This window comes from Rhipicephalus microplus, chromosome X, assembly GCF_043290135.1.
Source record: "Rhipicephalus microplus isolate Deutch F79 chromosome X, USDA_Rmic, whole genome shotgun sequence".
Taxonomy (NCBI): Eukaryota; Metazoa; Arthropoda; class Arachnida; order Ixodida; family Ixodidae; genus Rhipicephalus; species Rhipicephalus microplus.
Window position 1 is genome coordinate 70,662,543 of NC_134710.1, and position 12,012 is coordinate 70,674,554.

A 12,012-nucleotide genomic window follows, 5' to 3' on the forward strand; every position below is an offset into this window, starting at 1 on the left:
TGTCAATTTTTATTAAAGGCAACCCGGCAACGCGTGGCCTGCGCGCTCCGGCGGCTGCTGGCAGCGCGTTCAAGCGGGAGCGAGAGCAACGACAGTCTTTTCGCGTCACCTCGCGGCGGGCAAAACAACCATTCGTTGCTGATATAGAATGACAAGATTGAAACCCCTACAAGGCGATTGCCGGTGCTCGCGTAATCGCCTTGAAGGGGGAAGGAGTCGCAATCTTGTTCTATATCAGCAACGAATGGTTGTTTTCTTCGCCGCGAGATGACGCGAAAAGAGACTGGTTGCTCCCGCTTGAACGCGCTGCCAGCAGCCGCCGGAGCGCGCAGGCCACGCGCTCTTGTGTTCCCTTTCATAAAAACTGACGGTGTACAGAGGCTGCTTTTATTGCAAGAAGCAAAGAAAACGCAATTTCGCCAGTCACAGCGCGGAAGGGCCGCCGACTGGAACACCGATCGAACGTAAAGCAAAGCCTAAAAGCTCGTGTAGCCCAGAGCCGGTACGCTTGTCGCGAGTTTCGATTACAAAACGGAGCAGTGGCAAATCATCGTTCATCTGTGTCACGCGATCGCCCATGCGTTATTAGTCGCGAATAAAGCGCCGAGGTACCCGTTAATATCGTTCAAAATGGTTTGAACGTGCGTTCTGTCACCACAGCTTCGCGAATAACCAAGTGTTTCGCATACCTCCCGACACCGATGTGCGGATTTCGCGTGCGATGGCATTTTTTTAAATGCCAAATACAATGAGAACTCGATTGTCTAAATAAATTAGTAGCTAAAGGGCGTAAACCGGGAATGGTATGCACGCATTCTGTCGCTCACGGAACGCGTTGTGCCCGTGCCAGAGTATCCAGGAGACGCGTCGGATGCATGGGAAGACTCCACGTCTACAGTTACTCGCTCACGGCAAACACGCACGCGTAGGTGACCGCACGCAGCAGCGTCGACATGAATCCCGCAGCGACCGGAGGAACGCGCTACGAACAATGAGGAAACCTGACACTCAACCCTTGCCACCCGACTCGATGGTTCTCGCTGGGCGGCAGTGGCAGCAGGACACACAGCCTACAACAGTGGCACCAGAACACACAGCCTAGCTAGTAGAAGCAGCACGCTCGATGCACGGCAGCACCTTTTTGCGGGGTCACGCATATTTCGAACAGTTTTGAAAAGATCATGGCGGCACCACGGGAGCATTCGTCATCATAAAGCTGCAAGGCAGAAAAAAATAAGAAAAATAACACGCTTGGGTGCGTCCTATTATAGTCAGCTCGGCCTTTTTTTCCTCCAAGCTGACGTTGGCATCCAAATTCTAGCTTTCGGACTGTTTTAGAGCAGTTCGGTCCCATTTTCGCGATTTTTAGGCTTTTAGAGCAGCTTGGCGCAAAACACGGAAGTAAATATATAAAAAATGTGCAATATGCGCAGCTGTCTCACCCTTGCATTAGCTGACATCTTGGTCATGCCCATCTGCCCCCACCCCCTCTCATTCCGCTCCAACCTTCTTCAACTGCCCCGTCCCTTGCGGGACTGCATTTGTTAACTACAGCCCGCCGCTGACTGGGGTTAGTTCAAAACCCCTAGTCGATGTACCGCCACGGGAACAGAGGCATTCACACGTCTATGATGTTCATGTATAACGCGCGCAGCAGCACATATCTTTATCCTGCAGACAAATTTCATGGCAGTACAAAAAAAGCAAGAGCAGAAAAGGAAAAGAATGAGCATGCGTCTCCAATTAGAGGCACAGTTTCTACTGATCCCAAGTGGCATTGTGAACGCGTAAGCACACAATATACTCCGAGTTGTATGCATGAGTTTCAGTGTCGGTGCAGAATAAAACTAAATAGCTGGTCCTCATCTGCGAACATTAAACTGCTCAGGTCGAAAATTTGAAGAACTCGCACAGAAAAGTTTTGTGCTCAGCTGTTTAATACCAACTATCCCAATGCCACACTACTGTGAATAAACTTTGGTTTGAAGTGAGCGCTCGTTTCTCTTCGCATCTTGCCTGCTCACTCGCTCGTATATCGTCTCCAGTTAGCATTCATCCCGATGCTCGAGCATCAAAACGCGTGAAGAACATCGATCGTCGCATGAATGTGGCGACGGTGTCACGTGACGCATTCCTGGAGAATTGTGCAAAAATGCCTTCGCCGACTTGCGTCCTCGGAGTGGACGGCAGGACCTTCGGAACACTCCGCGCCTCCTTTTCTCGCCACTTGTATGCGGCCGTGTAGAGGTAAGCCGTCGCGCTTCTCCGATAACAGCGCCGAAGCCACGTGGGCGCCCATCGCAGCAGCTCGGGCAGGGTCTCCCACAACGTCGCTGCGCTGTTTTTGTTTATCGACGCTGAAGCGCGCGCAGGGTCGATGGAACATGCGCCGTTTTTGTGTGTGTTTTTTTGTGTTCCCTATGCGAGGTTTGTTTTTTTTTTTTTTTCGCCTTGCAGTTCGACGGCCCAAGCGGCGTCGCCGTAAGCTACACCTCGCCAGTTCCGAGTCCCACGAACCACACATGATGGACACGCCTTCATAGACGACGTCCCGGGCTCCGTAGTCTATACTGTTCTCGAAATGTAGCTGTAAACGCGATTCTTCGGCCGTCTTAATCAATCAAAACACGACACGAGCTATGCACATATCCCATAATGAAAGCTCCTGCAACAACTTTTATACCAACGTGCGCTGGCACGAATTTTGGTGCTGCTTTTATGTGTACGTAGTACGTAGCATTCTTTGTTCGTACAATCCCTTCAGAATGCAAATACGACATGTAATCGAATTATCACCCCGCGTACAATCCCTAATCAATGGAGAACTGTTCAACGAACAGCTGTTTTAATATATTTCGGCCAGAGTTCCTGAATAGGATTTGTTTTTATTTTGTTTTGTTTTCGTAACCGATAACTTTCTCAGAGTTGTCGGAGCAGGATCTTCGGCCGTCATGTTCTTAACATATTGACAATAGTGCACAGCCAGGCTAACAATATGTGATGCCGCGAGATCGGACAGAACTGGTGCTGTTCGCTGACCGTCCTTGTCACAAAGATTGATCCACAGTCTTGACAGTACAATGCCGCGCTGCTTGTCTTTTCACTTTACGTTCGCCGTTCTGATTTGCGGGGTTTAACGTCCCAAACCCACCGTATGATTATGAGAGACGCCGTAGTGGAGGGCTCCGGAAATTTCGACCACCTGGGGTTCTTTAACGTGAACCCAAATCTGAGCACACCGGCCTACAGCATTCTGCGTTATCACGTTCTAAGAAAAAAACTGTCGTGGACAAACCGACGTCACGTAGCCCTTTATTCTGCGCATGCGAATTTGGAAGAACATTGCGAACGAATAAAAAAAAAACGCTGCATCGCAACAGTTTGAGTCTACCGCCAACACGTCAAGTACTAAGAAGCATCGAAGATATTTCTAGAACCAAAAGTTTCTCTTCCCGCGAGAAAACCGGCCGAATTAAAATACAGATGGCGACTCTCCTTGACGTTGCAGCACCAACTTGCTTTGACTGCGGCTTACATAATTGTCTATAGTGACAAACATACATCGCATTGTGTTCGAAGGGAGGCATTGACTTCGCTCGGGAAGTTTCGGGAAACGTGACGACGCACTGGCATTCGGTTGCTGTAGTTTCGGCGCGAAACTGAAACTTCGAGCTTCCGTTTCTCTTCCACAGGGAACCTTCAATACCATGCCCAACATAGACATCGATCAGTTATTCAGTGGGAATACTGTTGCGAATATCTTCCTGTTTTCGTCGCTGTCCAGGGCCACTAAACCACCCGGGGGGTTAAAATTCAATTGTCATAGACGCGTCTGACAGTAAACAACATGCCCTCGCTCGTTCCGCTTTATTCTTCGCCGGCGCGGTGGCTACGGTGCTCGGCTGCTAAGGTCACGGGTTCGATTCCGGTCGCATTTCGACGAAGGCGAAACGGTAGAGACCCGTGTATATACTGTGTAATGTCAGTGCACGTTAAAGAGCACCAGAGGATGAAACTGCAGCGTCTCATAATCGTATGGTGGGTTTGGGACGTGAAACCCCCGATACGTTTGCCTCGCTATGCTCCGGGCCCCGCCGTGGTGGTCTAGTGGCTAAGGTACTCGGCTACTGACCCGCAGGTCGCGGGTTCAAATTCTGGCTGCGGCGGCTGCATTTCCGATGGAGGCGGAAATGTTGTAGGCCCGTGTGCTCAGATTTGGGTGCACGTTAAAGAACCCCAGGTGGTCAAAATTTCCGGAGCCCTCCACTACGGCGTCTCTCATAATCATATGGTGGTTTTGGGACGTTAAACCCCACAACTCAATCAATCAATCAATCGCTATGCTCCGGTCGTCCCTTCCCGGTCGAGTGCTCCTCCTCACTGTGCGAGGCGGAAGAGCAGCGAGTGCACATATCCGACGTGCCTGCGTGCAGACGAATTATTTGTGGAGGACATGAGCAGACAAGAATGGCGTCGCGGCGAACGCTGATGGGCCGAGGATTAGCGAAAGACCCGGAGAGAAGGAATGTTTTTTTTTTTTTTTTAATTTGTGCAGCATGAGCAAATCGTAGCTTAGCCGCATTTGAAATTGTTGCGTGTTTTGAAATGTAAAAAAAATATATGGGGGGAGGTGGGTGTATTGGGGGGCCATTTAAGGATCTTGCATCTGTGTCGAATATTATAGAAAATTGTGCATAAATAAATAGGGCCCTGTTCTGAAGCAATTCGCGTGTTCAGTGTTTCTCTCCCCATGATTTCAGATTGGGTCGGTGTGGACGTTCGTGCTGCCGCACTCCTGCGGCGGTCCGCAAGATTGCGCCCGAGACGAATGTTGCGTTGTCGGTAAGTGCGGTGTCATTGGCACTCGGAGCATGCGTCGGCATTCGAACACGCTATGTCGAACACGCCAGAGCAACCTTTACCTGTAGGTGCGTCAACATAAAAGCACGTCGGTTAAGGGCGACCGTTAAAGGGACACTAAAGTCAAATAACAATTTACGTCAGAGTCAAAGCTCAATGCATGACATCTTAAACGGAAATACAACTACAGTGGCCTACTTGCCGAGAAATTAAAGTAAATACGCAGTAGCACGAGCGTCGCAGTAGGGCATTTTAAAAATGATCCCTATGGCATAAGAAGGACCACCTACAATTAATCACTATTAATCGATCTAACTGAACCAAATAAAGAACCTTCCGTACATCAAGAGACGCAATAAAATGCTGCTAATTCGTTTCTGCTTTGTTAATAGAAAAAAGAACCGCCGGACGTTGCTATGGGGAATGGCGCGAGTGGTTCAAAAATTAAATTGTCGCGTTTTTACGCCGGACAAGTAGTGCCATCTAGTGGGGCGCAGATGAAACAAAACACGTCTGCAATTTCGAAGCCAGTGGCGGAAAATTGCTTAAATGTCGTTGTTGCTGATGTGGTTCCCGCTGCTTTAGGTCTCCTGCTCCTAGCGCAGTAAAGCCGCATGACGTTGTGCACGGCAACACGGACGTGAATCGGTCCAGCCGGTTCGCTTCTTGAGGCAGGTAACTTGAAGTGCGCTAACCCGATGCGGACCACTAAAACGTGAATTTATTTCTAAATAGGCCCTTCCGTGGCACAAAACTAACACTACGAAGTTTCTGGGCCGCTATTTCAACAATCAATGTCGACCTAATAGTTGCCTTTAGTGTCCCTATAAAGGGACCCTGTAACCCTTTTTAAGCATGGTCAGAAAACGCTGCCGATAGGTCGTCGAGGCTTCCCGCCAACACGCGAGGCAAACATTATAGCGCCGCACGTGTCCTGTAATCACCAATACATTATCAAAATTGGCTTTGTTAAAAAAACGGCAACCGTTTTTTTTTTTTTTTTTTTAACTGACGGAAGACGCTCAATAAATCACTCGTTAAAAAGCCTACCTATCAGCCATCGGCTGATTTGAACATGGCGCGCTCGGTCGTTACAGAGATCACCGCGAGAGGCCACCACTTGTCCACGCGTGCGCGCGCGATCACACTCAAGAGGCCGCGCATGAAATGCGCACTCTTGAGCGTGAATGCGCGTTTCATGCGCACTCAAGAGGCCGCGCATGAAATGCGTTATAGCTTGCAGCTATAGCGCATTTGTAGCAGCATTGGTTATCTAGATGCTCAAGCACGTAGTATACTTCCACACTCTAACGAGCGTTCCTACCAACGCAAAGGCTTTCCGGTGCGTTCGAATCCAATACTACACTCTAAGAAAAGTGCGAGTAAAAAGGGTGTCTTTTTGTCCCACAACAATAATCGTCATCTATATTGCGTTCCATCCTTGCGCTATCGCCCCGCGCCCGGTACATGATTCCGGTCACGATCGACATGCTCATTATCAGGGATACATTGCGCTGGCCACTTTCCTATCGAGAATGCAATGTATCCCTGATAATGAGCATGTCGATCGTGACCGGAATGTACCGGGCGCGGGGCGATAGCGCAAGGATGGAACGCAATATAGATGACGATTATTGTTGTGGGACAAAAAGACACCCTTTTTACTCGATATTTTTTTAGAGTGTAGTTAAAAAAAATTTCTGGGCAATTGAAGAGATCAATCTTTTCAAAGAGAACACCACTACCAACCTAAATAACATTCGTTGCTTGACACAGGAAAAGCAGAGTCGAGGTAACGTGGTCGAGGCGCGGATCCAATTGTTTTATAATTATTATTATTATTATTTAGGTAGGGATGCTCGCGACTTTTAAAATGCCAGTAAATTCGCGTTTTGTTATACAGCTGGGAAGGGCACTATACTAGCTTGTCACTTGTCCAACCCAGAGAACGGTTACCCCACGTTCTTCCGTGGTACCCTATCCGTGGGTCACCCCCTGCGCACACACATTTCAAAGGGGGAGGGGCGGCCAGGTGTCAGGATATTCTCCCCCCGCCCCCTAGTATTTGCACACGTCCGAATCGTACAGATGGTACAGGTAGCAAAATCATTTATGGGTTCGCAATCTTCACAAAAAAAAAAAAATGCCTTAAAAGTGGTCTCTGCGATTTTGCAGTTCTGAAAGCTGTTGCACCAGGTAATCGCATTCCCTGTCCAAACCTTAAGGGGCGGACGTGGCTTTCGTATCGCGAAAAAATGGCAAAAAAAGCTATTTTTTTTTAAATCAAGTTTTCAGTTTCTGGAACCCTTTTTCTACACTGATAATACAAAAATATCTACACTGATAACAGCGCAGAAGTGCCTCGCAAAATTCATTTCGCCCTTATAGGTAGCGCAAACTTTTCTGATAGTCTCGAGAAGATGGCGATTTTCAAAAAAAAAAAAAATTATAGCTTCGCAATGGCGCAGCCTGGGAGCCGGCTTCATGGGCTTTGAAAAGAGCATTTCTTTTGTGTTCAAATTTCCCACCTCAGTTAGCTCCTCCCTTTAAAAACAAGCGCACAAAAAGCAAGTGTTTGAAGGTTATTTCGAGCCCCGTGATTTGCTGGGCCCACCATATTATCCCAGCTCGCATCGCCATTGGCCCGATGCTCGCTTTGCGAGATCGTCGTCTGCTGCTTGTGCGTCGCGAGGACAACACTGTCGAAAATCACCACTTCGTGACTTGTTCACGGCTCGACGATCGCATAATATATAATTACGCTTTAGTGAGGGGCTGTAAGCGGATGCTTGATCGGATGACTACGAGCGCGGTGCATCATCAGAATCGTCTTTAGGCCTATCTCCGCTGACGGCGAGACGAACTTGGCGGGCAAGAACGACGCGCTAGCGCACTCGTTGCAACGTGCTTCTTCGCAAGCAACAAAACACATCACTCACTAGCTCCTCAGAACCGCGGATGGGCATTTTACGCATCAGAAGCGAACCCCAAAGTCCAGCTCGTCACCCCCCCCCCCCCCCCCCACTGCCAAGGATTGCTCGGAACAGCGGCTGGCTAGCATGACGATAGTTATAGCGCGAGAACAAAACGACGACACAGAGAGACAAAGGACACGTAATTTAGAAGTGTGGCAGCTTGGTTGGTATCTCATTTGAAATGGGAAGCATTTCTTTGAGAACTTCGGCGACTTTGAGCTTGTCTGTCTATCTATCAGACTTCGAGCTCTCCTGGCTGTTTCGATAATGGTATCGATACCAAAATTGGTATAGCATAACATGACTGTATGACTAGCATAAGTGACTAGTCGTAACATGAACATCCCGACATATTTCATGGCCTTGCTGCTCTTGCAGTAGTTTCGTTCACGTGACATATTGCCAAAATGATATGGTGTGGCATGACTGCATGACGAACATAAGTGACAGCCACGCTCATGGTGCGCTCGCGGGCGTTTCGCTAGATCCACGTATACCAAATTTGGTATAACGTGACAGGAACAGACGACGAAGATAAATGATACATCCAAACATGATGATAAACATGACATGCGTGTCATGCAAGAACATGACATGCCGCGCTCCTAGCTCACTCGCAGCCTTTTTGCTATATCCACATATACCAAATTCGGCATCGCGTCACGTGAGTAGATGACAAAGGTAAATGACACGTCTAAACATGATGATAAACATGACATGCGTGTCATATGTAAAACATGAAAACGTGCCACACTCCTAGCCCACTTGCGGCCGTTTCTCTAGATCCACATATACCATATTCGGTATTGCATCACGTGAGTAGACGACGACGGTAAATGACAGTTTAAACGTATCATGACATGCATGTCATATAAAGCATGGCTACATGTACGCTCATATAGCGCCATAGGGGCCGTTTTGCTAGCTCCACATATACAAAATTTGCCATTGCGTCACGTGAGTCGACGAAATAAATAAATGACAGTCCAAACACGACAGCATGACATGCGTGTCTTGTACAACAAGACTACATTCCACACTCGCATTGCGCTCGCGGCCGTTTCGCTAGCTCCACATATACCAAATTTGGCATCGCGTCCCTTGAGTAGCCAATGAAGGTAAATGACGTTCCAAATATGATATCATGACATGCGTGCTATGTAAAACATGACTAAATGTATGCTCGTAGCATGATAGGGGCCGTTTCGCTAGCTCCACATATACCACTTCGGCATCGCGTCGCGTAAGTAGACGACGAAGGTAAATGACACGTTCAAACATCATAATCGTGACATGGAAGTTATGTACAGCGTGATTTACGTCCGTCTCGTAAGGTTGTGCTGATTTTAAAGTGACATATGAACCTGCCTCACTCGTGCTTACACTGGGATCATCGATTCCCAGTGTATGTGCAATCTGCCTTTTTTTGTCATCGTAGCTACACCATTCCCACATCGTCACCGAACGCTGCCACCAAGTCCATCACGCGCCGGCTGCATTGTCCATGCGGCCGGACACTTCACAGCCATATGAAGTGCTGTCAATAAGCTTTTATGATGCGATTCAGACGTGCTTGAAGCCGTGCTTGACATCGCCGCAAGCTTCTATGAATGTTCTGAAACAATGAAAGCCTCGTAGATTAGTTTCCGTGATCGGCCGTATGATTATGCGTTTCACGGCTAGAGCAGCAAAAGAGCATCTATGAAGCAGGGACATTAATTTTTTTATGCCCAACTTGCGTCCTTAAATAAATTACTAAAAAATTCCTGTTCCCTCCATTCTACTGCCCATAACTGTTTGTTATTTGGAAAGAAAGCATAGGCTGTCATGGTGCGAGTTATTTTTCTGATGCAATAAACCTCTCTCTATATAAAAAATGTTCAGTGATTATTTGTAACCAAGAAGTACCTAACTATGCTAATTTCAGCTTGAACACAAGAAAATGCGTAATCATTTCAGTATAGGGCCTTATTCAATTACAATATTTTTTGCCATGCCTATCACCACTCCATACTTTTTCTTCATAGATCAAAAAAGTTTATAAAAAGAAAAGCAACAAAGGCCCACTGGGCAGAGGCCACATGCCCGAGATGTCAAACATCACAAGAAAAACCTAAGATCACAATTTCTAGTTGTTTTACAGATGTAAACAGAAAGTGAAATTAAATGCAGTTTTCTCAATACTGTTATTTGTTTTTGGCATTATGCTCAGCTCGTCCAGATATCTTGGCAACCACTTCAGATTTTGATTTAGTTTGTTTTGTAACTCTCATTGAACTGTGTTTCATGGGGCTGCAATCTTATTTTTTCATTTACTCCATGAATAATTTTTCGTAGGGCTTCTTGTTTGTAGAAGTGTGTTCACTACAGTGTCACTGGAGAAAATGTTAACTACAAGTTTTAGTGTTGCCAAAAATTATGTTGAAAACACAGCCCCCTTCAGCATACATTTATTTATTTACATACCCTAAGGACCCGGGAGGGCATTACATAGGGGGGGATTAGGAAGATTTTCAACATGTGCAAAATACATTAAATATTCAGACGCATCATTATATAAAGCTTAAATGAAAAAAAAATTGAAAAAAAGAGTACACACAACAGTGGTGATAAGGGTAATAAAAAACATATAAACTCTGCAGGAGAAAAGGTACGTTAATAAAAATACAATAGGCTCCAGGTAACAAGTGTAGGTGCGAATAACACACCCAAAAATATTAAAGTAATTCACATAAACAACACCACCGCATAACTACATTAATCGATCGTGCACATAGTAATTGCCAACTATTTTTGTCATTTTATAAATCCTCCAGCCTCTCGACGAGGTTTGTCTCTCAATTTGTCTCTCAATAAGTACTTGTGGTATTGCCTCGAAATTTTTATGGAAGCTCTGTGAGGTCATTCTTAGTGTCTGTGCCAATATCCAAACAGAAACAAGAAAGTTCGTTTTCAAAAGTACGCCTTTATTGCTAATGGGTCTTTCAGCGTGCCAAAACCCTGATGCGAGGCACGCTGAATTGGGGGGGCCCCCCGGAAGAAATTTTAACCACCCGGGGTTCTTAAACATCAAAGACATAGGCAGAATTTTTTTTTTTTCCTGGGGGGAGGGGGCACCTCTTTTATCTGAAGTGAAGGGCCGAGCCCTTGCGAATTTTCGTTTATGTTGTAAAGTTGTAAGGCGCCACAAAACATGGCACTTTGTTTCTTTTTTTAAATCCAAACACATCCCATACTTACCGAATTTCAAGACACCGATCCAGGCGATATTCAAAGCAGAGTGCGAAGGTTGCACAGGAGATAGGCAGCTGCTCTTTTGCGCCAGACCGGAACTTGCAGTAGGGCGATTCCACGAGAGATCGACACGGGTCCAAAGTTGATATTTTAGATTTCCTTTGGCTTCTGGAGGGCAAACAGGCCGATGTCTTCGACCTTGCGGAAGTTTTTTTGATAAGGTATTTTCTTTTTATGCAACATGACATAATCTGAACAAAAAACTCTATCCCGGCTGAAGTAGTCGGCCATCGCCACGCTCCTTGAGGCTCGAATTACTGGGAATGCAACTATGCGTGAAACCAGCAGCACAAAAGTGATCTATCTGTCGTCTGTTCCTATGTCTCTCACCTTCAATGAGAGCAGACGTAAAACAGCGTGCGCAAGTATCCACAGTGCGAATGCAAAACTGAAGTATAGTACGTTAAAATGAATTTCACAATGTTTTTGTCGATAAAATTACGGGAGGCGTAATCTTTGTCCCTACTTTGAACCATAAGATCTAAAGCATTGCCTCAGAGATGCGGCGCACAGCAATTCATCTGTAGAGCAGACGACAGATGACAACTTTCCCTAAAGTGTGTTCTTCAGTCTAATGCGGCAGTCTTCGTGCCCCAAATGATAAAAATTTGTTACGAGTCATTTATGAACTCGTTCAACATTCAATTCTCTTACGTGTTGCAAACACATGGCCGTCGCAGCAGCTCCATCTGTGTGTCGGTAATGGAGAGGCATCACATATACCCACTGAGGCCCCACACTTCATGTGAAAAGAATAGGCGGTCCACAATTGTTTCAAACGACTGGCTGTTTTTCCCGAAAAGATTTTACGCACCTGCATTCAAAGTTATTCGCTTTTTCGTCGCAGACTTCTAATTTGACAGTGTATCAGTGTATTCCATCA

The 12,012-nt window shown here is 46.5% G+C and overlaps 1 protein-coding gene across 1 annotated transcript in view; it reads left to right on the forward strand.

Moving 5' to 3' along the window:
- LOC119176666 (astakine) overlaps positions 1–12,012 on the forward strand; it is a 34,766-nt gene that overhangs the window by 16,633 nt on the left and 6,121 nt on the right. Inside the window, exon 3 of the mRNA XM_037428023.2 lies at positions 4,761–4,842. Within this exon, the coding sequence (XP_037283920.2) occupies positions 4,761–4,842 (82 nt within the window). The remainder of the gene's footprint in view (positions 1–4,760; positions 4,843–12,012) is intronic.